This window comes from Akebia trifoliata, chromosome 14 (assembly GCF_017979445.1).
Source record: "Akebia trifoliata isolate Shusen 1 chromosome 14, ASM1797944v1, whole genome shotgun sequence".
Classification (NCBI taxonomy): Eukaryota; Viridiplantae; Streptophyta; class Magnoliopsida; order Ranunculales; family Lardizabalaceae; genus Akebia; species Akebia trifoliata.
The window spans coordinates 1,388,490-1,413,853 of NC_141388.1; the positions used below are offsets into that span (position 1 = coordinate 1,388,490).

At 35.8% G+C, this 25,364-nt stretch overlaps 4 protein-coding genes across 7 annotated transcripts; 2 read left to right on the plus strand and 2 right to left on the minus strand.

The window, feature by feature from the left end:
- The first annotated feature begins 141 nt into the window (after window positions 1-141).
- Window positions 142-4,697, plus strand: LOC147385339 (zinc finger A20 and AN1 domain-containing stress-associated protein 6-like). 2 transcript variants are annotated; one of them, XM_086422689.1, is made up of 2 exons: window positions 142-413; window positions 3,368-4,697. In XM_086422689.1, exon 2 carries the CDS (start codon window positions 3,836-3,838, stop codon window positions 4,346-4,348), a length of 513 nt encoding a protein of 170 aa, XP_086278815.1. In that variant the 5' UTR covers window positions 142-413; window positions 3,368-3,835; the 3' UTR covers window positions 4,349-4,697. The 2 variants fall into 2 exon arrangements, with proteins under 2 accessions (XP_086278815.1, XP_086278817.1); XM_086422691.1 differs by having other exon boundaries at window positions 3,825-4,697.
- A 2,246-nt stretch (window positions 4,698-6,943) lies between these two features.
- Window positions 6,944-11,012, plus strand: LOC147385340 (zinc finger A20 and AN1 domain-containing stress-associated protein 9-like). Of its 3 annotated transcripts, XM_086422457.1 has the most exons (3): window positions 6,944-7,132; window positions 8,921-9,071; window positions 10,035-11,012. In XM_086422457.1, the coding sequence occupies exon 3, from the start codon at window positions 10,252-10,254 to the stop codon at window positions 10,774-10,776; it is 525 nt and encodes a 174-aa protein (XP_086278583.1). In that variant the 5' UTR covers window positions 6,944-7,132; window positions 8,921-9,071; window positions 10,035-10,251; the 3' UTR covers window positions 10,777-11,012. The 3 variants fall into 3 exon arrangements, with proteins under 3 accessions (XP_086278583.1, XP_086278582.1, XP_086278584.1); XM_086422456.1 differs by lacking the exon at window positions 8,921-9,071; XM_086422458.1 differs by lacking the exon at window positions 8,921-9,071 and having other exon boundaries at window positions 10,064-11,012.
- Window positions 11,013-12,434: 1,422 nt separating this feature from the next.
- Window positions 12,435-17,805, minus strand: LOC147385341 (potassium transporter 5-like). The gene is made up of 7 exons (XM_086422455.1): window positions 17,396-17,805; window positions 16,066-16,291; window positions 15,199-15,447; window positions 14,801-15,112; window positions 14,530-14,697; window positions 14,183-14,437; window positions 12,435-13,442 (listed from the first exon to the last, which is right to left on the minus strand). The coding sequence occupies exons 1-7, from the start codon at window positions 17,570-17,572 to the stop codon at window positions 12,553-12,555; spliced, it is 2,277 nt and encodes a 758-aa protein (XP_086278581.1). The 5' UTR covers window positions 17,573-17,805; the 3' UTR covers window positions 12,435-12,552.
- A 1,992-nt stretch (window positions 17,806-19,797) lies between these two features.
- Window positions 19,798-25,205, minus strand: LOC147385342 (potassium transporter 5-like). The gene is given in 8 exon segments (XM_086424241.1): window positions 19,798-19,981; window positions 19,984-20,793; window positions 21,533-21,787; window positions 21,880-22,047; window positions 22,156-22,467; window positions 22,554-22,802; window positions 23,435-23,660; window positions 24,701-25,205. Coding segments are annotated over 8 exon segments (2,280 nt in total). The 5' UTR covers window positions 24,884-25,205; the 3' UTR covers window positions 19,798-19,904.
- Window positions 25,206-25,364: the final 159 nt, after the last annotated feature.

The window sequence follows — 25,364 nt, forward strand, 5'->3', positions numbered from 1 at the left end:
TTGACATAGATTGGTGGTAGAAAGCTATACTGCTTCGGCAGGTTTACATGGAAAATATTTTAATATTCTTAGGGGTAAAATTGATATTTCACGAATTGATATTTCCAGGTAAATTCATTTATAAATAACTGAAGGTGCGTTTGTGCGCGAGAGAGGGTCTTCTTATCTACAGCAGAGAGAGAGAGAGAGGATATATGTTCTCCTCCAATAATTTGATATACGGGTAATAGCTGACCAGCATCTTACGGGCAACGGGCAGATGCGCCTTTTGACCCGAATAGAGAAGGTGGTGGTTGCCAGAAAGAAACCCATCCTTAAAACCCTAATCCCCAAATCTTGGATGGAATCAAAAGCCCTTTCTTTCTCTATCTGATAATCGATCAATCCCTTGGCCATCGTCTTTGCATATCAAGGTTAGTTCTATCTCTCGATCATCCAGATTTGTTTCGTTCTATTTCGTCTATTTTTTTTTTCTATTTTTAATTCGATGAAATCGATTGTCTTGTTTATAGCATGTAGGGTTGAATTGTACAAATGATGAAGAAGATGCTTTTCCGAGAAAAATTGGACCTTTTAAAAAAAAGTTATATTTGGTTCTGATTTCGCGAATCTGATCTGTTGTCTTATTGCCGGTTCAGACCTTTGGCTACCACGGATTACTTCTGTGTAGTTGTGAATTTTGAATTTTTGATCCCTAATTTTTAGAATTCTAACTTGTTTGTTGTTTTAAAATCGTCCTGTTTTGGTGCTACAACCTCTTTATATCACCTGTTTTGATCCATATTAAATAAAAATTATAATTATAAAAAGAAATAAACAAGAAAATTGCTCTCCTGGTACACTTATGGGTGTAAATCGTTCCGGGCCAAGCCTAAATATCATATCCAAACTAAAAAATAGATTCTTTTTTTTTTTTGAAGTAATTTTTTTATAGAAGAATTTTTATCATTCATTTCCATAATTAAATAAATAAATAATATAATTTTTTTATTAATAAATTTTAATATTGTACAATTAAATAAACAATTAACAATACATTGACTTAGGGATGAGTAACATCATCACGATAAGTTGAGTAGCTCGTAATTATGTTGGCACCCATTCGGTAGTTCGTAATTTGGTTGGAACCCATTCACTTATTTATCAAAGATAAAATAAAGAATTCTATAGTAAAAAAAATTAATTCTTTTCAATCTTCACGCTCCATTTATATTTGTTCCTTGTCCCCCTCAAGAGTTTCTTCGACGAACAAGTTTTGAGTCTTCTGCTCAGTTTTGAACCAATCCTTCAAGCATATGCAACACACTCCAATATTTGTGGTCATCTTGTTCTGATGGTTTTGTGTTTTCCTTCAAGCATATGAAATACTTGCTATAGATCAGTTGATAAATGAGAGGAGTTTCATCTCCCCCCCCCCCCCCCCCCCCCCCCCCCCCCCGAATATTAATTTTTATGTGTGGGGGAAGCATGGAGTTAGTGCACCATCTCCTCCACTGTAGAGGGTACTTGAGAAATGGAGCTATAGATCTTCGAGTTATTTGGGGTTTGTTACATGAAGAAAGATATGGTTATACTTTCAAGACTATGGTAGGACTTAGGAGACATGCATGTACTCTACAACATTGAAAATCTGGGCACTTTTTTCTATGAGTCTGATTTTCTGACGCCCCCTTTGACACACACACACCCATACGCTCTGTGACGTGGCATGGGTTAGAACCATAGATTTTCCTCGGGATACACAACTGTACATTGCCATAAATATGTGTAGTTGTGTATTCCGAGGAAAAGAATCTATGATTCTAGGCTTCTAGCACATGCCACATCAGGGGGTGTATGGGGGCGTCAGAAGATCATTATTCTTCTTCCCTTGCTCCAGTAAGCAGGCTTGGGCCGGGTCATCTGATTCTAATATTATCGATCAATTTGGTTGGATTTGCAGAAATATTTCTCATTATTACAGCGTATCTTCAACAAAAATGAGTTCTTCAGTTCTCAAATGATTTCTAGGGGTTTTGATTGAAAGATTTTGTATTGGTTTGGACTGATAAAGTCACGGGGCCTTGATGGGTCTATGCCTCATTGTATCCAAATGGGAACCTCTCTCTTATATGCGTGTACATTTCTGTTCATTTTTAATTCAAATGCTCTTCAAAAATATAATATATATAAAAAACTATTTTTGAAAACAATCTACTAAGGGTATGTTTGATTGCACATGGAAAATAGGGTGGAAAATCAATTTCCATGGAAAATGACATTTTTCAAGTGTTTGATTGCACATGGAAATGGAAATTCATTTTCCACCTCATTCAAAAAGTCCACTAAATCATGGATTTCACTTTCCCACCCATATGGGTGGGAAAATGAAATCCATCCATATTTTCCATCCTCAATTCTTCCCTACCACCACCACTACCACCACCACCACCACCACTACCATTACACTAACCTCGCTGTCATCGTCATCGCTGTCGTTACCATCGCCGTCGTCGTCGGCTCCGTCTCCGACCACCTTCTCTCTCTCTTCTTCTTTTTCTTCTTCACCTTCTTCTTCATTCCTCACCTCTTCCACCACCGCCACCACCACCACTACGTTCTCCCCCCATCTTCCTCACTTATCTTTGTCGCTGCTGCCACCATGGCTGTCGTCATTGTCGCCGCAGCCACCGTTGCCGTCGTCGTCGCCACCGCCACCTTCGTCGCCACCATCACCACATCCTCCCCCCTCCCTCTTCCTCGTCATCTTCTTTTTCCTCTCATCTTCTTCCTCCTTCTCCTTTTCTTCTTTTTTCTCATATTTTTCTATGATTTTAACCAAGTGAAATCAAACAATGGAATTTGATTTTCCAACCCTACCTATTTTCCACAACTAATGGAAAGTGACTTTCCATGCAATCAAACATACCCTAAATTTAAAATCTGAACTCATCTTACTTTTATTACGAAACCACTTGAGAATATATCATTTACATTTTTTTTTTCGCTTTCTTAATAATTAGAAAGATTAAGATGGTATTGATCCTGTTGGTTTTTCTTTTTAGATTGCTTGTTTGATGCAGTTTTTAACCTCTTCTTTATGTGTACAAAGCCCTGATATATCTACTTTCTCTGAGGATTATAAATCAAAGCATGCTTGAATATGATTAGAAATACTGGTGATTATCACCCTTATTATGAACTTGATTAGGTCTCACTAAAGATTGATAACATGTTGCTCCTGGTCTAATTCATCATAAGAAAATAAGAAAACTCAAAATCTTGTCTTGAGAACTTCTACTCCTCTTTCTCTCTTTTTGTCCTTTAAGTTTTGTTCTGTGAATTATTAGTCTTTTGTTGATTTCTGAACGTTTGGTTGTGAATTTAGGTCCCAAAGCTTGCGGCTAATAGAACAGCTGAATTCTCTCTGTTAGATCTCATTTAGAGTTTACCGGGATCTTGAAAAGGATAGGCACTTTGAGGAACACTTCAATGTGGTAAATTTAGAGTTCCTAGTTGAACCCTTAGGACGAATGTAATTGCTCTCTAGTGTTTCAACTAGAATTTTCGTAAAACAATCAGGGGCTTTGCAGGACACTACTGAACTGGGATTTCCAAGCATAGGTAATTCTAATACTGGATTTCATAGGACTTGTGAAAGGAAATTGAGAGAGGTGGGAGAGAGTGTTCCAAAACAGAAAACTGATACATCTCTCTGAATTCTTCTAGTATTTAATGGCATAGTTGTTGAAAGCTTCAGGCCTTGATCTCTTCTGTTGAGAGCTGGTGTTCTAACTTATCACTCAACTTCTGAGGGTGTTTTATTTGTTGGGGATTTCTTCTAGTTTTGGTAAGCATGGCACAAGAAAGCTGGAAAAAGGAAACTGACGAGACCGAATGCCAAACACCAAATGGGCCAATCTTGTGTGCAAACAACTGTGGCTTTTTTGGAAGTGCTGCTACCAATAACCTATGCTCCAAGTGCTATGGTGACATCCTCATGAAACAACAGGAGCAGCAAGTGAAGACATCTCCCATTCTTCCTGTTTCTGAGAAAATGTCTTCATCATCCACATTCCTTCAGTTCGAAACTCTAGAAAGCCTGTCGAAGGTGGCTGAAAGCCATGTAGTGACTGTTGATGAAGGCCCATCATCTGTGCCGGTTGAGAAGCAGCTACCAAATCGTTGCATGGCTTGTCGAAAACGGGTTGGTTTGACCGGGTTCAAGTGCCGTTGTGGGGGCATGTTTTGTTCTGTTCATCGATACTCTGAGAAGCACGATTGCTCTTTTGACTACAAGAGTGCTGGTCGGGATGCCATAGCCAAGGCGAATCCTGTTGTGAAGGCTGAGAAGGTCAAGAAGATATGATGATTTCTAAAAGGTAGTAATGTTTCTCTCTTTGATGGTGCTTCCAGTATCAAATCACATTGTGTACCTTATTTATGCCGGAGACCGTTAAAAATTGGGAAAAGAAAGGAAAAGGAGGTAAAAACAAATAGCAGTAGCTATTTGTTTTCTCATGTCACCTGGTTACGCTCCTCCAAATGTTTCCGTCATCCAGATTTCTAGATGTTGCGTGCTATCTCTACAATGTGAATTAATCAAAACTTAGTCTCTGTGAGATGTTATGTTATTAATGATTTGTGTTTGGGGGGTTTGTACTGGGAGTTGTTCTCCTTTTGATAAGATGAACTGCAAAGAAACATTTTATCTCCAATACTCATTTATAGTCAGTCATGAGTGTCTGTGGTTCTTTCTTTCTTTACCTTCATTGCAGATTACCGTAGCAGTTATCTCAGGACCCCACTCTTGTCGAAACTTTTGATAATAATCAAAAGAAAACCTTTTGGTTAGGAGGAAGTGATTTAGACATTTTTTGAAACGTAGGAAGTGATTTAGACTCCCACCTCTTGATCGATGGTAGACCCAATTTTCGCCCCTCGCCTAGCCCACCCACTGTTGGGTTCCTAATTGTTTTTTAAGGCCTGCATCAGGACCAACTCTCACTCATTAAAGATCTCTTTTTACCATTCTGTAGATTGTTTGATGGCAAGTTGCCAACCTTATCGAGGCCTAATCTTGTTTCTCCTTCCCTAAGTCGAGATGTTGGTTTGTCTGTCTTTTTTTTATTTATGTCTCCACACTTTGCTTCCATTGAGCTGAATCTGAATTCTCCAAATTATCTACCCATTAAGAGGATTTCTTATTTTGAAATTTAATGAGACACTGTTCTAGCTACCTTAGTTGAGGAGGCACCAGAGTTTCCAAAGCTAATATACTAAATCATATTATTCCCAAGATACTAATGTGCCCTAGCCCAGGACCACTTTCAAAAGAAGAAAGAAAGTTATCTTAAAGTTTTAGTATGATGAAGTGGGTGCTGGTACAGAGCATATGCTTGAGAGTGCCATGTTTATTTCTATAGTGGAGAGAGAGAGAGAGAGTGTGTGTGCTCAATTTCAGGACCACAGTATCTACCCAAAAACATCATTGGTGCTTCATGGATGTAGAACGAACACAAAATTCTAAGAATTCTAAACTAAACAAAATAAATATTTTCATTGTTGAATAATGCATTTTAAATTTGGGAGCTCATTTTATTAGTTTTTTATTTTTTATTTTTAAGTAAAATTCTGAAGTGAGTGCGGAGGACATTGTTAGACACTGAGGGGTTTCTTGGACGGCCTTGAGAAATGCTCTCCTCCTTATTGTTGAAAATCCGAACAAGCGCTATGCAAAGCTTTTGTGTCCTCAGGATTGTATCGCACTTTGTACAAATCATACAATTCATTTTTTAAATCTAATAAATAATAATCTAAACCATAAAGCCAAAGGAGGCTAAAAAGGTAGGCATGCAAACGGGCTGATTTGGGCTAAAAAGTGTTGGATCGGGCTCCGGGTTATGAAAGGACCATTCGGAATTCAAGCTTTGGGTCAGTGTACGGGTTTCCAGTTTGGCCTAAAAGTAAATTAAATATAAATATATATATATATTTTTTACATTACACGAACTCATTAAAAAAGAAATATCAAAATTTGAATTTATTATATATCTGAATTTATTTAAATGTCTCATAATAATAATAATAATAATAATAATAATAATAATAATAATAATGTATAGTGTAAATAAATATTAAAAAAAGTATATAACCATTGGAGGGTATTCCGTCCCAACATTAAACGGATTTTCATAGCGCTTGTTCAGATTTTCATATGTCATTATAGGGGTACTACAATTGTCATTAAATTATGTGTTGTGATGATTTTGACATGCTTCGAACCCCCAATTGAAGGTCGAAGCTTGCTAGGTGAACCAATATTGCTTTGACTAAGAAAAAAGTTACATGACTTTTTTTTTTTCGATAAGAATCTGATTTTATAATCTATTGTTAATCTTCTCTGTATATAAAATTATTGAGTTGCAACATTTTTACTTAAAAATTTTCACTCCATTTGTACTTAATGACAAGTACACAAAATCATAGATCTTTTTCTTCGAAATAATATTGAAGTGACCCCAAGAGTGAACTTCACATCACACCCTCACATGAAATCGTATGGAAATCATAGATACTTTCCTTGAGATACGAGTGAAAAATATTTATGATTCTTATTTATTTTCATGTCAAGATATGTGATATGAGGTCTAATTTTCAAGTCACTCTGGCACGATTCTCTTCTTTTCTTCGGGATAGAAAAGAAAAAAGATGTACAACCATGTGCACTTGTCACATCAATCGAGTAAGATTATCTCATTAGTCATTTGTTATTGAAATTCGATAAGAAATTTTGATGATCATAGGATTCGTCCCAAATAAGATCCTTTGGTTGTATCTATATAAACACTATCAAAATATCAATGACAATGACCAATTTGGAAAGTCCAGCTGTCCATGGGAGGGCATTAGTGTCTTATTAATTAATTATCATCTGCAATGTAGCGTGTAAAGTCCTCTTCCGATAATTAGGTTTATGGGCAGCTGACCAACATCTCACGGGTAGCGGGCAGCGGGCAGTTTCGCTCGCGTTACGATTTTATGAGAGACGGGGCGATGAGCTGTTCGCTTTAAAAACCCTAATCCTCTTACTCTGATCAAATCAAAAGCTTCTGTTTCTTAGTCCTCTAATCTCCTACATCTACAAGTCTAGGTCAGCCCCATCTTTGATTTATTTCGTTTAATTTTACCCTCTTTGATTTCTTAAATGATTATTAGATTTTAGGTTTGAATTGTTACATCTATGATTAGGTTTTTGGGGAAGTTGGATTTCTTATTGTTCTGATTCTGTGGACGTGGTTACTTTATATGTTGCACTATGTTCTATTTTTGGTTTTTGGTTTTTGGTTTTTGATATTTATATTTGTTTGGTTGCGTAGTTAATTTCGATGTTTTAAACCTCTGATTGATGATCGTGGTTGGGAATTTGATTTTTTTTATCCCTAAATTTTGGAATTCTGATCCTTTTGTCGAGATGATGTTTTGGTTGTAGAACCCTGTATTATGTGCCCTCACCCTAAATATTGGGGCTTGCATAGTGTGTCTATTCAGTCATGCACACATCAAAGAGTTTTTTTTTTTTTTTTTAATTTGAATGTTAAAGGGTTTTAGATGGATCGTGATTTTGCATACAAAAACTATAAATAATTTTGTAGGGTATCTAATAATTTGAGTTTGAAGAAAAATTTCTTATTTGATACTTTTTCACCTCCATTAGTGGTGTTGACTACATATATTCATCTTGGTAAGCATGATTCCTATCTTTTTCTTATACTCCTGTTTTCACTTTATCTATGTTTCATTTAGAAAATTTTGCCTATCTTCCTTGTCAAATATGATAATTCTCATCCCCTTATTAGAATTCTCATCAGGAACACAATTGACATCGTGTACCTGCAAGGGTGGTTGTCGCAATATATTTGAGTGGAAATCTATGGATTCATGTCATTACCAAATTTGATCAAATGTTTTTTGCACGTATAGAATGCAATGGAAACCTTGTATTATCATTTTCGTTGATAAAAGTAATGAGAATATTATTTTGAAATAGGTGGACTGACATGGTTGTTTCACTCAACAACTATATTTTTCCATTAGTGTCTCAATGTCATGTCAATCATTCCATGGGCAAAACTACACTGATTAGGTATAGTGCTATATTTTTCTAATGAAGGATTATCATCTACTTTTGGGAAGGATAGAGAGTAATGTTGTTTATGATGTAAGAATCATTTTTTTTTTTAAATTCCAAGGAGGGGGAAGGAAAGTTACCCTATGGCTTGGAAAAATCAAGAGATACCATGGTATGAAGAAAAAGAGAAGATGTCCATTTTGATTGTGTATTGGTAGACCATTGGGAGACCAATAGTCTTTAGAATTGGTAGGCCAGTCACATGAACTTGTCAGCAAATCGTTTTCATCTATGAGAGACATTCAACATGCCTTTGATTTGGTTTAATTGCTACGTTATCAAATCTTCTAGCACATGATGAATCTTATGGAGCATTTCAAAATTTGCTGACAAGTTGAAGAACTTTTAGCAAAAGCCTTAGTTGAGAAAGCTCTAGTGCATTTGTAGTTCCAACAATGGTTACACCAAAGAAGGATGGATTAGGATGAATGTGAGTGGACAGCCATCTAATTTACAAAATTCACTATCTGATATTGGTTAGATGATGTTCAATATGATGTCAGGATCTTTCACACTCTCCAAGATTGATTTGCAAAGAAAATATCCTCATATGCTTTACGAACATGAGGCAACTGTTAAAAGAAATTTAAATCAAAAGATGGTCTTTTTGCTTGATCATGATTAAATTTTCTTCTCTATTTCAATTTCTCCATCCATATTGAACCTACTTCACTTTTTAGTCTTAGAGTGGTGCTATGCTTTTTCAGCTTGTGTGCTAGAATCTAATTATTGCTTTTTGTTGGAGATTAGAAAAATTGGAAAGTTCGAAGTTTTGAACTAGTGGCATGGTTCAGTTTTAGTATGATTTGGTTGAGTTTGGGTTTTGGATTCGGGTGTTAAACATTGACCTGGACGAATGGAATGGAGGAACATGACATATAGTTGACCCCAAATCTTTGGGGTAAGGCTTCGTTGCTGCTGTTGTAAACATAATTTTTCATTTCTCTTTTCATATTTTTTTACACATTCTCATTTGAAAATTTTGCTACTTATTTGTATATTTAATTATTTATCTATTATCTATGTAACAAATGCATGCATGTGAGTTCTATGCCTCAAGGCTCTGGCTAGTGAAACTCCTCACCTCATGCCTTAACATTTAAAATCACTGGATCTTTAGAAGTGTCTTCTCTACGTAAATTCTGTATTGTTATATAGACATGAAAACACTGCTTGTATAGCATGAAATAGTGCAAAATTTGCTAAAAATTGGTTGCTCTTGTATTGCTCTTCCTTTTGATATTTTTTTTCTGGTTGCAAACAAGGGTAGAGTGAAGCTACCTTTCATAGCTTATCACCAACCCCACCTCTTAATTACAACCAAACTCAAGAAAAGAAATTTTTAAATAAAATTATTCTAGAACCACCCTATTAAATCTAAAGTCAAGTTACTTTTGTTATTAAACTAGTCGTACTGTATCATTTGGATGTCATTTTGCTTTTTTGAATAAGAGGCTATTGATCTTGTTGAATTTTGATTTTTTATTATCAAAGATTCGTCGTTTGATGCAATTTTTAACCTCTTCTGTTTAGAGTTGTGCTGAAGTGACCTCAAAATTGGACCTCATATTTCACATCTTGACGTGAAAGTGGATAGGAACCATAGATGCTCTTTCACTTGTGTCTCGAGGAAATGCATCTATGGTTCCCATTCGCTTTCACCTCAATATGAGGTCCAATCTTGAGGTCACTTCAGTATTATTCTTCTGTTTATTCATAGAAAACATTGACCCATCCACTTTTTCAGAGGATTGTAATTTTTATCACTTTTTTTTTTTTACTAAAAAAAGCTGGTGGTTATTCCCATTATATATGGCTTTTGGTTCGATTTCATTAAGATTGTTTCTATCGATTATGGATTTAGGTTCTGAAGATGATGAACTTGTGATCTAGGCTAATAACACAGTTCATTTAGAGTCTCTATGGAATCGTTGGTTGGAATTGGTCAATGATAAGCATTTTGAGGGACATTTTGGTTTGTGACTAGTGGGGTCCTTTGGAGGAGTCCAATTCCGAAGTGAACGGCTTCAGCTTCTCTGATATTTTATTCTGCTTCTGCGACTTTCATTTTTTTGGTAAGCATGGCACAAGAAAGCTGGAAGAAGGAATCTGATGCAACTGAATGCCAAACACCGGAAGGGCCAATCTTATGTGCCAACAACTGTGGATTCTTCGGAAGTGCTTCCACCAATAACCTTTGTTCCAAGTGCTACAGAGACCTCTTCATGAAACAACAACAGCAGCTACAACACAAGGTGTCTCCTGCAATTCCAGTTATTGAAAAGATGCCTTCGTCATCATCCACTTCACTAGAATTTGAACCACCCATTGAGGAAAGCCTGGATAAGGTGACAGAGAATTGTGATCCAAGTTCTGAGGGAGGCCCGTCATCTGAAGTAGTTGAGAAGCAGTTACCGAACCGTTGTGTGGCTTGTAGGAAGCGGGTTGGGTTGACAGGTTTCAAGTGCCGTTGTGGTGGTACATTTTGCTCTGTTCATCGGTACTCTGAGAAGCATGATTGCTCATTTGATTACAAGAGTGCTGGTCGGGATGCCATAGCTAAGGAGAATCCTGTTGTGAAGGCTGAGAGGATCAAGAAGATTTGATGATTATATCTATGTGATGTTTGTTCTCTGCAATGTTATCCAAGAGGGAGATCCAGCTAAAAAGAGAAAACTAGAAGTAGTAACTATTTGTTTTCACATATTGTCAGTTTGCAAACCTTGCTCAACCATGTGTTTGTGTTTCAGATTTCTTAATGCTACATACGATCTCTACAATATGAAATAATTAAACCGTGGTTTCAATGAGATGCTATTATAAATGATCTGTGTTTACCTTCGAGGCTTATCTTTTTTTTTTTTTTTGTTGAAGGATTTGCTTGCTTTTATCATTTTTTACAGTTAACCTCACACAACCATGTGTTTGTTGGGTGTCACAGTTCATAACATTTGTGGTTCTTCATCTTCTCCTTGTTGCCTTATATGCAGGTTACAATCATCCATTCTGATGGCCTCCATCTTACATACCTACAGCTATGGTGTGATTATTAGGAGAAATTCCCTTTAGCGTTCTGGTACAACACGAGGTACCACCATTGAGAATCTACAATGGTTACTTGAAGCTGCCCATTGTAGACTTCACATGCTTCCAAGCTCTTCAAATATGTGCCAATTTTTTTTTATATCAGTAACTTATGAGGTTATTTTAGTCTTTTCTTTTGATTATCATTTCATTGCTTATCTCACCCCTTTTGGATGTTTTAGAAATTTTGGTGAACTTGAGCATAAATATTCAATCCACCTTTTGTCGCATCAGTGGATCAAGACTTCTAAAGCATATTATTTGTTGAAAATAAATGACCAACGTTTAGTGTATGCTTCTAATCATAGTTAGCAGTTCGACACATGATGAAAATTTGTTATAGGATTATTTCAGCTATGATTCAGAAAGATATGTGTACTTCTGGCCATTGGGCGCATGTAAACAAATTATTTTGAATTTAATTCGGGTATGATACAGATTTTTCATTCAACAGTACATTCTAAAAAATTCGCAAATAAAACATTTTTGCTGTTGCGAGGAAAATGTGAAATCGATTACAAATTGGTTAGAAATTTATGAAGGGCTGTCTCAACAATTTTAAATGGGAAATTTATGTGTGACTGACTTCTTCATGAATATTTTGAGTCACCCTTTGTCTTCAATCTGATTACATATCTCCTTGATCTCAGTCTACTCTTGGAAGCTTAATCTAAAAATACCTCATTAATGCCCTCATCCAAATGCTCAAGCCCAAAACTTGTGATTTTTCTCCCAAAGACCTATCATCTTAAAGATCTTTCAAATCAAGACTAATTTATTTTTAATCTGTTTTTTTCTTCATTCCATTGCCTTCAGTCTCTTCTTTTCAACCTGATTCTGGCTTGGCTTTGTGGCATTAATGAAGTCTATTTGATCTCTCTGCATGCGAAGGTGTGCCAATGCAAGCGAGTGCATGCCAAATAGTTTCTAATTGGATACTCAATATTTTACTAATTATGCCTGTTTAGTGACCCCTTACTGTACATGCCTGGTCCCAAGCCCAGATAAGTGGATTGTGTTAGATTGGCAATCAGTGCAAAAATTGCCACCTAATATCAAGATTGAACATTTCATTCTACTATGATGTTCTCCAGAAACGTCACGCTGCAATGGAGTCCGGTTCCACATTGCAGTGGAATGTAAACAACACACAACAATAGAATGGAATGAAGGAACATGATTCATTTAGCCAATCACAAATACTATGGTTTAGGATCTCATAAGAAAATTATTGAAAAATTTGGTGATATTACAAGATTCCTTAGATGTGTCCATACAGAAAATCCATCAAATGCTAACTACAGCTCATAAGTCATTCCTACCTTCAACAAACGCTTACGAGGAATAGCAAACACCTCGTCTTGTTGCTTTATGCACCTTTTCAGGCCATTGTAAGCATAGTCTATCATCAATCTCTTCCCCAAACCAGATCCTTCAGAAGCCATCACCTCATTCTCACCCATTAGGTATATCACACCATTTTTACGTTCACTATCCACCAACTGCACCTCTCTCTCCACCTCTTCTTCCCTTGCTCTTGGATTTACCGGGCTATCATCTGGTGGCACCAAGTCTATAAAATCCCCCCTTATAAACTCCTTCAATCTCTCGACCAACATCTCCTCAAAGGATTCCCTCTCTTTTCGTGCATCGGTGTATCCATACCTTACGACACATCGGAAGATGGAAAACTCGTGATGTTCAACCCGTCGGAACAAGAATCGCTCCTCAGCTGGGACCTTGCTTATAGGTAGTGACTTTATGGAGACGAAAACAAGAACTGAATGCAACGTCGGGATGTTGGCAACATAGTGAGTGAAGATTGGTGAGATACCATGGACTAATTCGGAGTAGAATAAGGCAAGACCTGGAACACGTCGAATGTTTGGATCACTGGCCATCTCCTTAAACTTCTCAATTGAGACCTTGTTATCTAGTTCATACATGTACTTCTTTCGGTATACAGAGTTCCATGTGTACATGATTCCCACAAGGATTGCCGCGAAGGCTAAGGGGAGGTACCCTCCATCGGTGAACTTGTAGAGGGCTGAGCTCAATAAGAGTAGCTCGATGACGTAGATGGTTGAAACATAAGCAATAATTAAGAGAATATTGGTTTTCCATATCATAATCATCACCAGGACAAGTAGTGCTGATGTAAGTGTCATTACAAACACCACAGCGATCCCTGCATGAAAATAAACAAAAAGAGAGATTTTGTCAGATGTGTTACTCCAGGAAAGATAAGAGGTAACATGTAGCTATGCTAACATAAATAAAATACAAGCAAACAGTAAGAGTCATGAACTTATAAATAATAAATTGAAACAAAAAAATTAGACTTTAATCAAATTTCAACATATTAACATGCAAAATATTCTGTATTTTTTCCTTTGTAATATAAAATGAATTGCTAAAAATGGCCAAAAATTTCCACTCGGAATCAATTTTTGGTTTGAGACTAAGTTGGACCTTACCTTTTCTAAACAAGGACTTAAAAATGAATCCATCATTTAAAATTACTAGTACGAAGAACCCAACTTGGCATTGTTTAAACAAGAAGTAGAGCATAACAAAGTCAAGATGATACAGATCCTTCAACCAAAGGTCCTACAATTTTTCATTCGAACTAGAGTTGCATCTCTTTTCAATTTCCACTCAAGAGTTCTAATTATGTGCTTCCACAATCCTTTGAGACCTCGAAAATAATTCAGCTAAAGGTTTAACAAATCAAATTAATGGGTAGCTGGTGTTATGTAAAATAGAAATTATTAGAAGTGTTGATGGATACATCATTAACCAATGGTAAAATCCCTTTCGGATTATAATAACTTAAATACTCCATATTAGTCTTAATTATGATAAATTCAAACAAATTATAGTTCAGATGCAAAAGCATTAAATTGAAGCTAGTTGTGGATACTTTACCATAAGCATTGCCGATCTTCAACGTGTTTTTGAATACGAGTGTGACGCTTACACAGGCAAACATAAGTAGGTAATTGACCTCGGGTATGTAGACTTGCCCCTTGTACTTGGTGGATGTGTGCACAACTTTCACTCGAGGAAAGCATCCAAGCGCAAGAGACTGTTGGACAATGGAGAAAGATGCCGAAATCAAGGATTGGCTAGCAATGATTGCAGCCAACACTGCCACCACAAACATCGGCCAGTAAACGGGCTCTACAATATAGTCACGATAGAGGATAATTAGAGCTTCAACACAACCAAGTTTCGTCTTACACTAGACCAAGGAGAGGGACTGTTCATATTACCTGGAACAGACTTGTAAAAGGCGTTGCCGGAGTCATCATTGTGCTTCCGAAGGTAAGAGGCTTGGCCAATATAAGCCAAGATGATGGATGGGAACACAAGGGTGCATGTGCTCAACTGGATCGAACGGATATTAAAATGACCCAAATCCGCAAACAAGGCTTCTGAACCTGTTGTTTGTTGATCAAGGCAAGTATTATATCGATGAAAGGTGAACAAAGTAATAGTAGCTAATACCTTTGTGGAAGAATATTACTCTATATAGATTTATACCTGTTAGGCAAAAGATTATACCCCCTACTGAAATCCATGCATCCTTCTTGTTCCTCATGAAATAATGCACAATGCACATGGGATTAATAGCCTTGATCACACCCGGATCATATCTCCAGAAGTTATACATCCCAATGATGCCGATGAAGATGAACCAAATTGTTAGGATTGGTGCGAAGCTATACCCAACCTTATCTGTACCAAATCTCTGAACTTGGAACAAAAGTATCAAGATGACCACTGATATCCACATGATGGTATTATCTGTAAGGGTGGAAGCAGCTTCCCTTATACCGCTTACAGCCGATAATACTACATCGAAAAAACAACACAATGTGATGCTTCAATTCGAACCATTAATTAAGTAGAATCTTTCTTAGATGTATTAATCTATGTACCTGATATGCATGGGGTGAGGATGCCATCACCTATGATCATGGATGTACCAAGCATGGTTATGAACAAGAGTAAGTACTTTGCAAATTGACTTTTTTCAAGCATTGACTTGACCATTGTAGCCCGATGTAGACGATGATTGGGTACATCGAGCTTGTAATTGGATATATCTTTGTCTTCAGCTTGTTGATTGGGTAAGAAACCAACTTTCGCATAACGACATATCAGAGAGTATAAAGCAAATGTTCCTCCTACAAAAAAAAATCATTATGATCAAAATAATGGATATATTACTATAGCTATAAAATCCTAAATTACATCACCCCCACTAGTGATTCATAGTTGTTCAATTTTATCAATCAATGGGTCTGTTTATGAAGGCCATCAACACTACAACAACAATTGTACAAAAATCAATTAAGGGCTATCAATCGGATTGGATCCGGATCCTGGGTTGATTGGACCTTCTCTAGAATCGACAGTTAGATCAAAATTCGATCCAATTATTATTGGGTCTGTGGATATGATTAAGCAAATTCGATAAAATTATATATCTAAATAAAAATATATATAATAACATTTGCAAGTTCTCAAATATATATTTTTTTGTCAGGTCAAGAATGATTTGATAAGATACTGTATCGGGCTCTTGTTGAGTCCAAACCCAAAATTATCCAATCAAATTAGATCAGGCCTAAAAGCCTATTAGGCCTACCAAGAGGTGGACCAAATAGTTTTTAATGGGCCCAATACAAAGTTATTCAACCTATTGGTTGAGAGAGCAAGATTGATTAGGGGGCCCACATGTGGGGCCCATTTCTAATTCCCAGGTTGACAAAGAGGAGAAAAGAAATCGAGGAGTTTCTCACCATCACCATTGTCGTTGGCAGATAAAACGATGAAAACATATTTAATCAAAGTGATGGAGGTGAGGCAGTACAGGATCATAGACAATACACCCAATATATCATCGTTGTGCTTTACTCCATTTGGAAAAATCCCTGGAAATGTATACAGTGGAGACGTTCCTAAATCACCGTAAACAACTCCCACGCACTGGAACGCCAATTTCAACAAAGATCCCCAGTCAACGGCCTGCATTTTGCCATGTGTCTCAACATTATATAAGTTTCTCAAAAACAACAGACTCATCAGATCGTTAATTCGATGGGCCATCCATAACTAGTAAGTTTTGGTTTGTACCTATAAAATTCACCACAACACAAATTTGACAAGGACCCGATCCGAAACTTTCGGATCAGATCGGATTTGGTATCTTATTGGATCGGTTGTTTCAACATTTCCTGCTCCAAAAGAAATCAAATAATGCCCGGAGAGCTCAGTTTTATTGGATTTTAAGCTTTTTTCTTGTATTTCCTTCTCCATTTACAATGGGTTTTGTTAACATGTGCTTTAAGGGCCTTAAATAGTATAAGAGATGTCAATGGGTACCCATTTAATGACAAAATCAAATCGGAGCTAAATCGAAAACCCCGATTATATTTCTCTTTTTATTAGAATTCATTAGAGCCGGATCTAAAATTAAACTAAACCGATAAGGAATTTTTTATTTCAAAATAAATGCATGTTATATAAAATTCTTTAAATTTTTATATAAATTATCGATTGAATCTTAAAATGAGTTCTCGTCTAAAATTTATTACTTTTAACTAAGATGAATTTTTATTTTATTTTTGAAAAAAATCATTAACTTATATCTTTAGTATAATAATTAAGTTTATAACAAACATAACTAAATATAATGATTATGGTTCTAAGTTTCTTAGGAACCGGTCATTAACATCCGTAATAGACCTTGAAAATTAAAATTCTTAAAAAGAAAAAACCCTAAAATAATTTTTTTATAATAAAAATATTTTTAAATGGTTATTTTCAAAGTGTATTTAATGCACATAAATATGTGCCTTTATGGCACACGTTAACAAGAGTCAGACTAAAATTATAAAAAATCAAAAGAGAAAAATTATCAAGGATTTTTTTTTTTTTTTTTAATTTTTAAATCCACACGAAAACGAACAGTCTCTCAAAATTATAAAAAATAAAAAATATTAGTTGGCTCTCCTCCCAAATAAAAAAATAAAAACAAAAAGTCCACCAAAATAACAAAAATTAAAATAAATTAATAAAGATACTACAAAACAAACATAATGGGAAATAAAAAAACAAAAAAAAACGCACCTGATGAGATGGATGGCTCTGATCGCTTGGGATAATTCCGGTCTCCATATCAAACGAGTCAAATCGATTTTGATTTCCCCATGAAAATCTCTTAGTTTTTGTTTGGTCATCTTTATGTTCTTGTTGTTGTTGTATTTGTGAAACCTCTTGAGCTTCTTCGATCACATCGTCCTCCATTGAATCAAAGCTCAATGCCTCAATCAACACCCAGTGTTGTTCTCTTCCTTAACCCAAAGGGACGAAGAGCACAGTAAAAATATATATTAAAAAAAAAACTCTTTTAAGTTACGTCTCAAGAACACAAGTGTCGAGAAATATAAAGGAAGGTGATAACTATCGTGTACACCTCTGTTGGACAAAGTAGAAACGCTGGAGACCAATGTTCATCAGTTTTTGAACTTTGGACTGTGGAAGATGGATGGATGGATGGCTTGTTTTTGGAAGGAATTCAAATACAGTCTTAACCGGATTCCTAGGGATTCTCATCGAAAACTGTATCTAGGGAAACACTACTAATATACCTGAGAAAACCGTGTATTTCCATTATTATGGTGAGTTGTAATGGATTCGGTGATTAAGTAAAACGCGTAAAAACTAAGATATGTGCTATTAACACCCCAAACTTCTACTTTTACACACCAATTAAAATTAAAGAAAATAAATAACAATAAATAAGAGAAATCGCACAAACACAAGGATTTACACGGTTTAGCAGTGTGCCAACGCTCATAGATCAAAACAAGAACAATCACTATTTAGAGTACTATGGCACATGGTGGGCATAGGGTTGTTGCAACCCAACTCCCCCCAAGAAAAGAAAGTGCAACCCTAGTGATTTGATTTGATCCGATTTGTGGAATCAAATGAAAGTTGGGTACCAAATACAATTACATGGTCCTACCCTTTCTTTTCTAATTAGGATACAACATTTTTTAGGGAAATTATTAAATAAGGATGTTTATTTATTTAGAGCTCGTTTGGATACAAAAAAAAAAAAAAAAAAGAGTTTTTGACTTTTGAAAGTTAAAAAGTTATAAAGTCTGTTTGAAATCATTTTAGAAAATTATTTTTAAAAGTAAAAAATCCATACTTTTTAAAGAGAAGAAGAAAATTACTTTCTATCTTCTAAAAATTATTTTCTTCCTAGTTATTTTTTACTTTCTATTCAAATGGACTCTTATTTAAGAATTAAAAGTATGAGTGAGTGGGTGTCAAATCGTACAACCATATTAATAAACTGATACTAATCGACTCCCACTTTTTAACCATATTTATAGATTCCTTCTAATTTTAATTAAATTTTGGCTGTTGTACAATCGATTGTCCAACCAATGGCTGAGATGATATTTCAGTGTATGGAAATTGTTTACAATGGTACAGGAACAACTCCACTGTATATATTTTCAAGGATTTCCCCCAATGATATAAAGCATGATGATGATATATTGGGCATGTTGTTTTTGATCATGTCTTGCCTCACCTCCGTCATTACTTTGATTAAATTTGCCAACGACGATGGTGCTGGTGAGTCTCTATTCCTCTTTGTTTGTCAACCTCGCAATTATAATTTTTAAAAGAATAATGATAAACTGAATATTATATATAAATTATCCTAAAAAAAAATTCAATCCATTTCAAAACTTCAAACCCTTATTTTGAAAAATGTTTGGCTCTCTTTAAGGCCTCTTAAAGTAAATTAAATTTATATTAAAAAAAAAAAGGTTTTGTCCAGTTATGGGCATAATCTTTATCAAAATGCTTGAACCCATACCCAAATTCAAACTAAGAGATTTGATTATTGTTTTATGTATACTCGAACCAAATCTGAAAATTTCGGTCAAATTCGATTTTGGGTACCTAAATATAGAACTATACCCTCTTTCTACACAGGATTAAAACCGTGGATTGAAGATGATTGGGTTTAGGAGGAAAAATTAAGGGTTTTTAAGATCATTCTATATTGGTTTATTAGAGAAGACGAAAGTCAAGGGGGTACGTTATCAATTTTAAAAAACGGGGGCATCTCAAATATTTATCAAAATGAGGAGGGAAATCTTCAAATCGAAATAATGGAGTCTATTTGATCACTCTGCATGCGAAGGTGTGCCAATGCAAGCGAGTGCATGCCAAATAGTTTCTAATTGGATACTCAATATTTTACTAACTATGCCTGTTTAGTGACCACTTACTGTACATTCCTGGTCCCAAGCCCAGATAAGTGGATTGTGTTAGATTGGCAATCAGTGTAAAAAATTGCCACCTAATATCAAGATTGAACATTTCATTCTACTACGATATTCTCCAGAAGCGTCACACTGCAATGGAGTCTGGTTCCACTTTGCAGTGGAATGTAAACAACACACAACAATAGAATGGAATGAAGGAACATGATTCATTTAGCCAATCACAAATACTATGATTTGGGATTTCATAAGAAAATTATTGAAAATTTTGGTGATATTACAAGATTCCTTAGATGTGTCCATACAGAAAATCCATCAAATGCTAACTACAGCTCATAAGTCATTCCTACCTTCAACAAACGCTTACGAGGAATAGCAAACACCTCGTCTTGTTGCTTTATGCACCTTTCAGGCCATTGTAAGCATAGTCTATCATCAATCTCTTCCCCAAACCAGATCCTTCAGAAGCCATCACCTCATTCTCACCCATTAGGTATATCACACCATTTTTACGTTCACTATCCACCAACTGCACCTCTCTCTCCACCTCTTCTTCCCTTGCTCTTGGATTTACCGGGCTATCATCTGGTGGCACCAAGTCTATAAAATCCCCCCTTATAAACTCCTTCAATCTCTCGACCAACATCTCCTCAAAGGATTCCCTCTCTTTTCGTGCATCGGTGTATCCATACCTTACGACACATCGGAAGATGGAAAACTCGTGATGTTCAACCCGTCGGAACAAGAATCGCTCCTCAGCTGGGACCTTGCTTATAGGTAGTGACTTTATGGAGACGAAAACAAGAACTGAATGCAACGTCGGGATGTTGGCAACATAGTGAGTGAAGATTGGTGAGATACCATGGACTAATTCGGAGTAGAATAAGGCAAGACCTGGAACACGTCGAATGTTTGGATCACTGGCCATCTCCTTAAACTTCTCAATTGAGACCTTGTTATCTAGTTCATACATGTACTTCTTTCGGTAAACAGAGTTCCATGTGTACATGATTCCCACAAGGATTGCCGCGAAGGCTAAGGGGAGGTACCCTCCATTGGCGAACTTGTAGAGGGCTGAGCTCAATAAGAGTAGCTCGATGACGTAGATGGTTGAAACATAAGCAATAATTAAGAGAATATTGGTTTTCCATATCATAATCATCACCAGGACAAGTAGTGCTGATGTAAGTGTCATTACAAACACCACAGCGATCCCTGCATGAAAATAAACAAAAAGAGAGATTTTGTCAGATGTGTGACCCAGGAAAGATAAGAGGTAACATGTAGCTATGCTAACATAAATAAAATACAAGCAAACAGTAAGAGTCATGAACTTATAAATAATAAATTGAAACAAAAAAATTAGACTTTAATCAAATTTCAACATATTAACATGCAAAATATTCTGTATTTTTCCTTTGTAATATAAAATGGATTGCTAAAAATGGCCAAAAATTTCCACTCGGAATCAATTTTTGGTTTGAGACTAAGTTGGACCTTACCTTTTCTAAACAAGGACTTAAAAATGAATCCATCATTTAAAATTACTAGTATGAAGAACCCAACTTGGCATTGTTTAAACAAGAAGTAGAGCATAACAAAGTCAAGATGATACAGATAACTCCTTCAACCAAAGGTCCTACAATTTTTCATTGGAACTAGAGTTGCATCTCTTTTCAATTTCCACTCAAGAGTTCTAATTATGTGCTTCCACAATCCTTTGAGACCTCGAAAATAATTCAGCTAAAGGTTTAACAAATCAAATTAATGGGTAGCTGGTGTTATGTAAAATAGAAATTAGAAGTGTTAATGGATACATCATTAACCAATGGTAAAATCCCTTTCGGATTATAATAACTTAAATACTCCATATTAGTCGTAATTATGATAAATTCAAACAAATTATAGTTCAGATGCAAAAGCATTAAATTGAAGCTAGTTGTGGATACTTTACCATAAGCATTGCCGATCTTCAACGTGTTTTTGAATACGAGTGTGACGCTTACACAGGCAAACATAAGTAGGTAATTGACCTCGGGTATGTAGACTTGCCCCTTGTACTTGGTGGATGTGTGCACAACTTTCACTCGAGGAAAGCATCCAAGTGCAAGAGACTGTTGGACAATGGAGAAAGATGCCGAAATCAAGGATTGGCTAGCAATGATCGCAGCCAACACCGCCACCACAAACATCGGCCAGTAAACGGGCTCTACAATATAGTCACGATAGAGGTTAATTAGAGCTTCAACACAACCAAGTTTCGTCTTACACTAGACCAAGGAGAGGGACTGTTCATATTACCTGGAACAGACTTGTAAAAGGCGTTGCCGGAGTCATCATTGTGCTTCCGAAGGTAAGAGGCTTGGCCAATATAAGCCAAGACGATGGATGGGAACACAAGGGTGCATGTGCTCAACTGGATCGAACGGATATTAAAATGACCCAAATCCGCAAACAAGGCTTCTGAACCTGTTGTTTGTTGATCAAGGCAAGTATTATATCGATGAAAGGTGAACAAAGTAATAATAGCTAATACCTTTGTGGAAGAATATTAATCTATATTATATAGATTTATACCTGTTAGGCAAAAGATGATACCCCCTACTGAAATCCATGCATCCTTCTTGTTCCTCATGAAATAATGCACAATGCACATGGGATTAATAGCCTTGATCACACCCGGATCGTATCTCCAGAAGTTATACATCCCAATGATGCCGATGAAGATGAACCAAATTGTTAGGATTGGTGCGAAGCTATACCCAACCTTATCTGTACCAAATCTCTGAACTTGGAACAAAAGTATCAAGATCACCACTGATATCCACATGATGGTATTATCTGTAAGGGTGGAAGCAGCTTCCCTTATACCGCTTACAGCCGATAATACTACATCGAAAAAACAACACAATGTGATGCTTCAATTCGAACCATTAAGTAAGTAGAATCTTTCTTAGATGTATTAATCTATGTACCTGATATGCATGGGGTGAGGATGCCATCACCTATGATCATGGATGTACCAAGCATGGTTATGAACAAGAGTAAGTACTTTGCAAATTGACTTTTTTCAAGCATTGCCTTGACCATTGTAGCCCGATGTAGACGATGATTGGGTACATCGAGCTTGTAATTGGATATATCTTTGTCTTCGGCTTGTTGATTGGGTAAGAAACCAACATTCGCATAACGACATATCAGAGAGTATAAAGCAAATGTTCCTCCTACAAAAAAATCATTATGATAAAAATAATGGATATATTACTATAGCTATAAAATCCTAAATTACATCACCCCCACTAGTGATTCATAGTTGTTCAATTTTATCAATCAATGGGTCTGTTTATGAAGCCCATCAACACTACTACAACAAATGTACAAAAATCAATTAAGGGCTATCAATCGGATTGGATCCGGATCCGGGGTTGATTGGACCTTCTCTGAAATCGACAGTTGGATCAAAATTCGATCCAATTATTATTGGGTCTGTGGATATGATTAAGCAAATTCGATAAAATTATATATCTAAATAAAAATAATATAATAACATTTACATGTTCTCAAATATATATTTTTTGTCAGGTCAAGAATGATTTGATAAGATACTGGATCGGGCTCTTGTTGAGTCCAAACCCAAAGTTATCCAATCAAATTAGATCAGGCCTAAAAACCTATTAGGCCTACCAAGAGGTGGACCAAATAGTTTTTAATGGGCCCAATACAGAGTTTGACATGACACTTAAATGGGTCACCACTTTTGGTTGAGAGAGCAAGATTGATTAGGGGGCCCACATGAGGGGCCATTTCTAATCCCAGGTTGACAAAGAGGAGGAAAAGAAATCGAGGAGTTTCTCACCATCACCATTGTCGTTGGCAGATAAAACGATGAAAACATATTTAATCAAAGTGATGGAGGTGAGGCAGTACAGGATCATAGACAATACACCCAATATATCATCGTTGTGCTTAACTCCATTTGGAAAAATCCCTGGAAATGTATACAGTGGAGACGTTCCTAAATCACCATAAACAACTCCCACGCACTGGAACGCCAATTTCAACAAAGATCCCCAATCAACGGCCTGCATTTTGCCATGTGTCTCAACATTATATAAGTTTCTCAAAAACAACAGACTCATCAGATCGTTAATTCGGTGGGCCATCCATAACTAGTAAGTTTTGGTTTGTACCTATAAAATTCACCAAAACACAAGGACCCGATCCGAAACTTTCGGATCAGATCGGATTTGGTATCTTATTGGATCGGTTGTTTCAACATTTACTGCTCCAAAAGAAATCAAATAATGCCAGGAAAGCTCAGTTTTATTGGATTTTAAGCCCTTTTCTTGCTCCATTTACAATGGGTTTTGTTAACATGTGCTCTAAGGGCCTTAAATAGTATAAGAGAAGTCAATGGGTACCCATTTAATGACAAAATCGAATTGGAATTAAATCGAAAACCCCGATTCTATTTCTCTTTTTCTTAGAATTCATTAGAGCCGGATCTAAAATGAAACTAAACCTATAAGAAATTTTTTATTTCAAAATAAATGCATGTTATATAAAATTCTTCAAATTTTAATATAAATTATCAATTGAAACTGAGAATGAGTTCTCTTCTAAAATTTATTACTTTTAACTAAACTTAGAATGAACATAACTAAAAATACTGGTAATGATTCTAAGTTTCTTAGGAACCTGTCTATTAACACTCCTAATAAACCTCGAAAATTAAAATTCTTACAAAAAAAAAAAAAAAATACCCTCAAATTATTCTTTTATACTAAAAATATCTTCAAATGCTTATTTTCAAGGTGTATTTAATGCACATAAATATGTGCCTGCCTTTATGACACCTGTTAACAAGATCATAATAAAATTATAAAAACTAAAAAGAGAAAAACTAGCAAGGATTTTTTTTTTTTTTTTTTTACTTTTTAAATCCACACGAAAACGAACAGTCTCTCAAAAATATAAAAAATAAAAAATATTAGTTGGCTCTCCTCCCAAATAAAAAAATAAAAAACAAAAAGTCCACCAAAATAACAAAAATTAAAATAAATAAATAAAGATACTACAAAACAAACATAATGGGAAATAAAAAAAGAAAAAAAAAACGCACCTGATGAGATGGATGTCTCTGATCGCTTGGGATAATTCCGGTCTCCATATCGAACGAGTCAAATCGATTTTGATTTCCCCATGAAAATCTCTTAGTTTTTGTTTGGTCATCTTTATGTTCTTGTTGTTGTTGTTGTTGTATTTGTAAAACCTCTTGAGCTTCTTCGACTACACCGTCCTCCATTGAATCAAAGCTCAATGCCTCAATCAACACCCAGTGTTCTTCTCTTCCTTAACCCAAAGGGACGAAGAGCACAGTAAAAATATATATAAAAAAAAAAACTCTTTAAGTTACGTCTGAAGAACACAAGTGTCGAGAAATATAAAGGAAGGTGATAACTATCGTGTACACCTCTGTTGGACAAAGTAGAAACGCTGGAGACCAATGTTCATCAGTTTTTGAACTTTGGACTGTGGAAGATGGATGGATGTATGGCTTGTTTTTGGAAGGAATTCAAATACTAGTCTTAACCGGATTCCTAGGGATTCTCATTGAAAACTGTATCTAGGGAAACACTACAAATATACCTGAGAAAACCGTGTATTTCCATTATTATGGTGAGTTGTGATGGATTCGGTGATTAAGTAAAACGCGTAAAAACTAGTAGATATGCTATTAGCACTCCCAAACTTCTACTTATTACACACCAATTCAAATTCAAGAA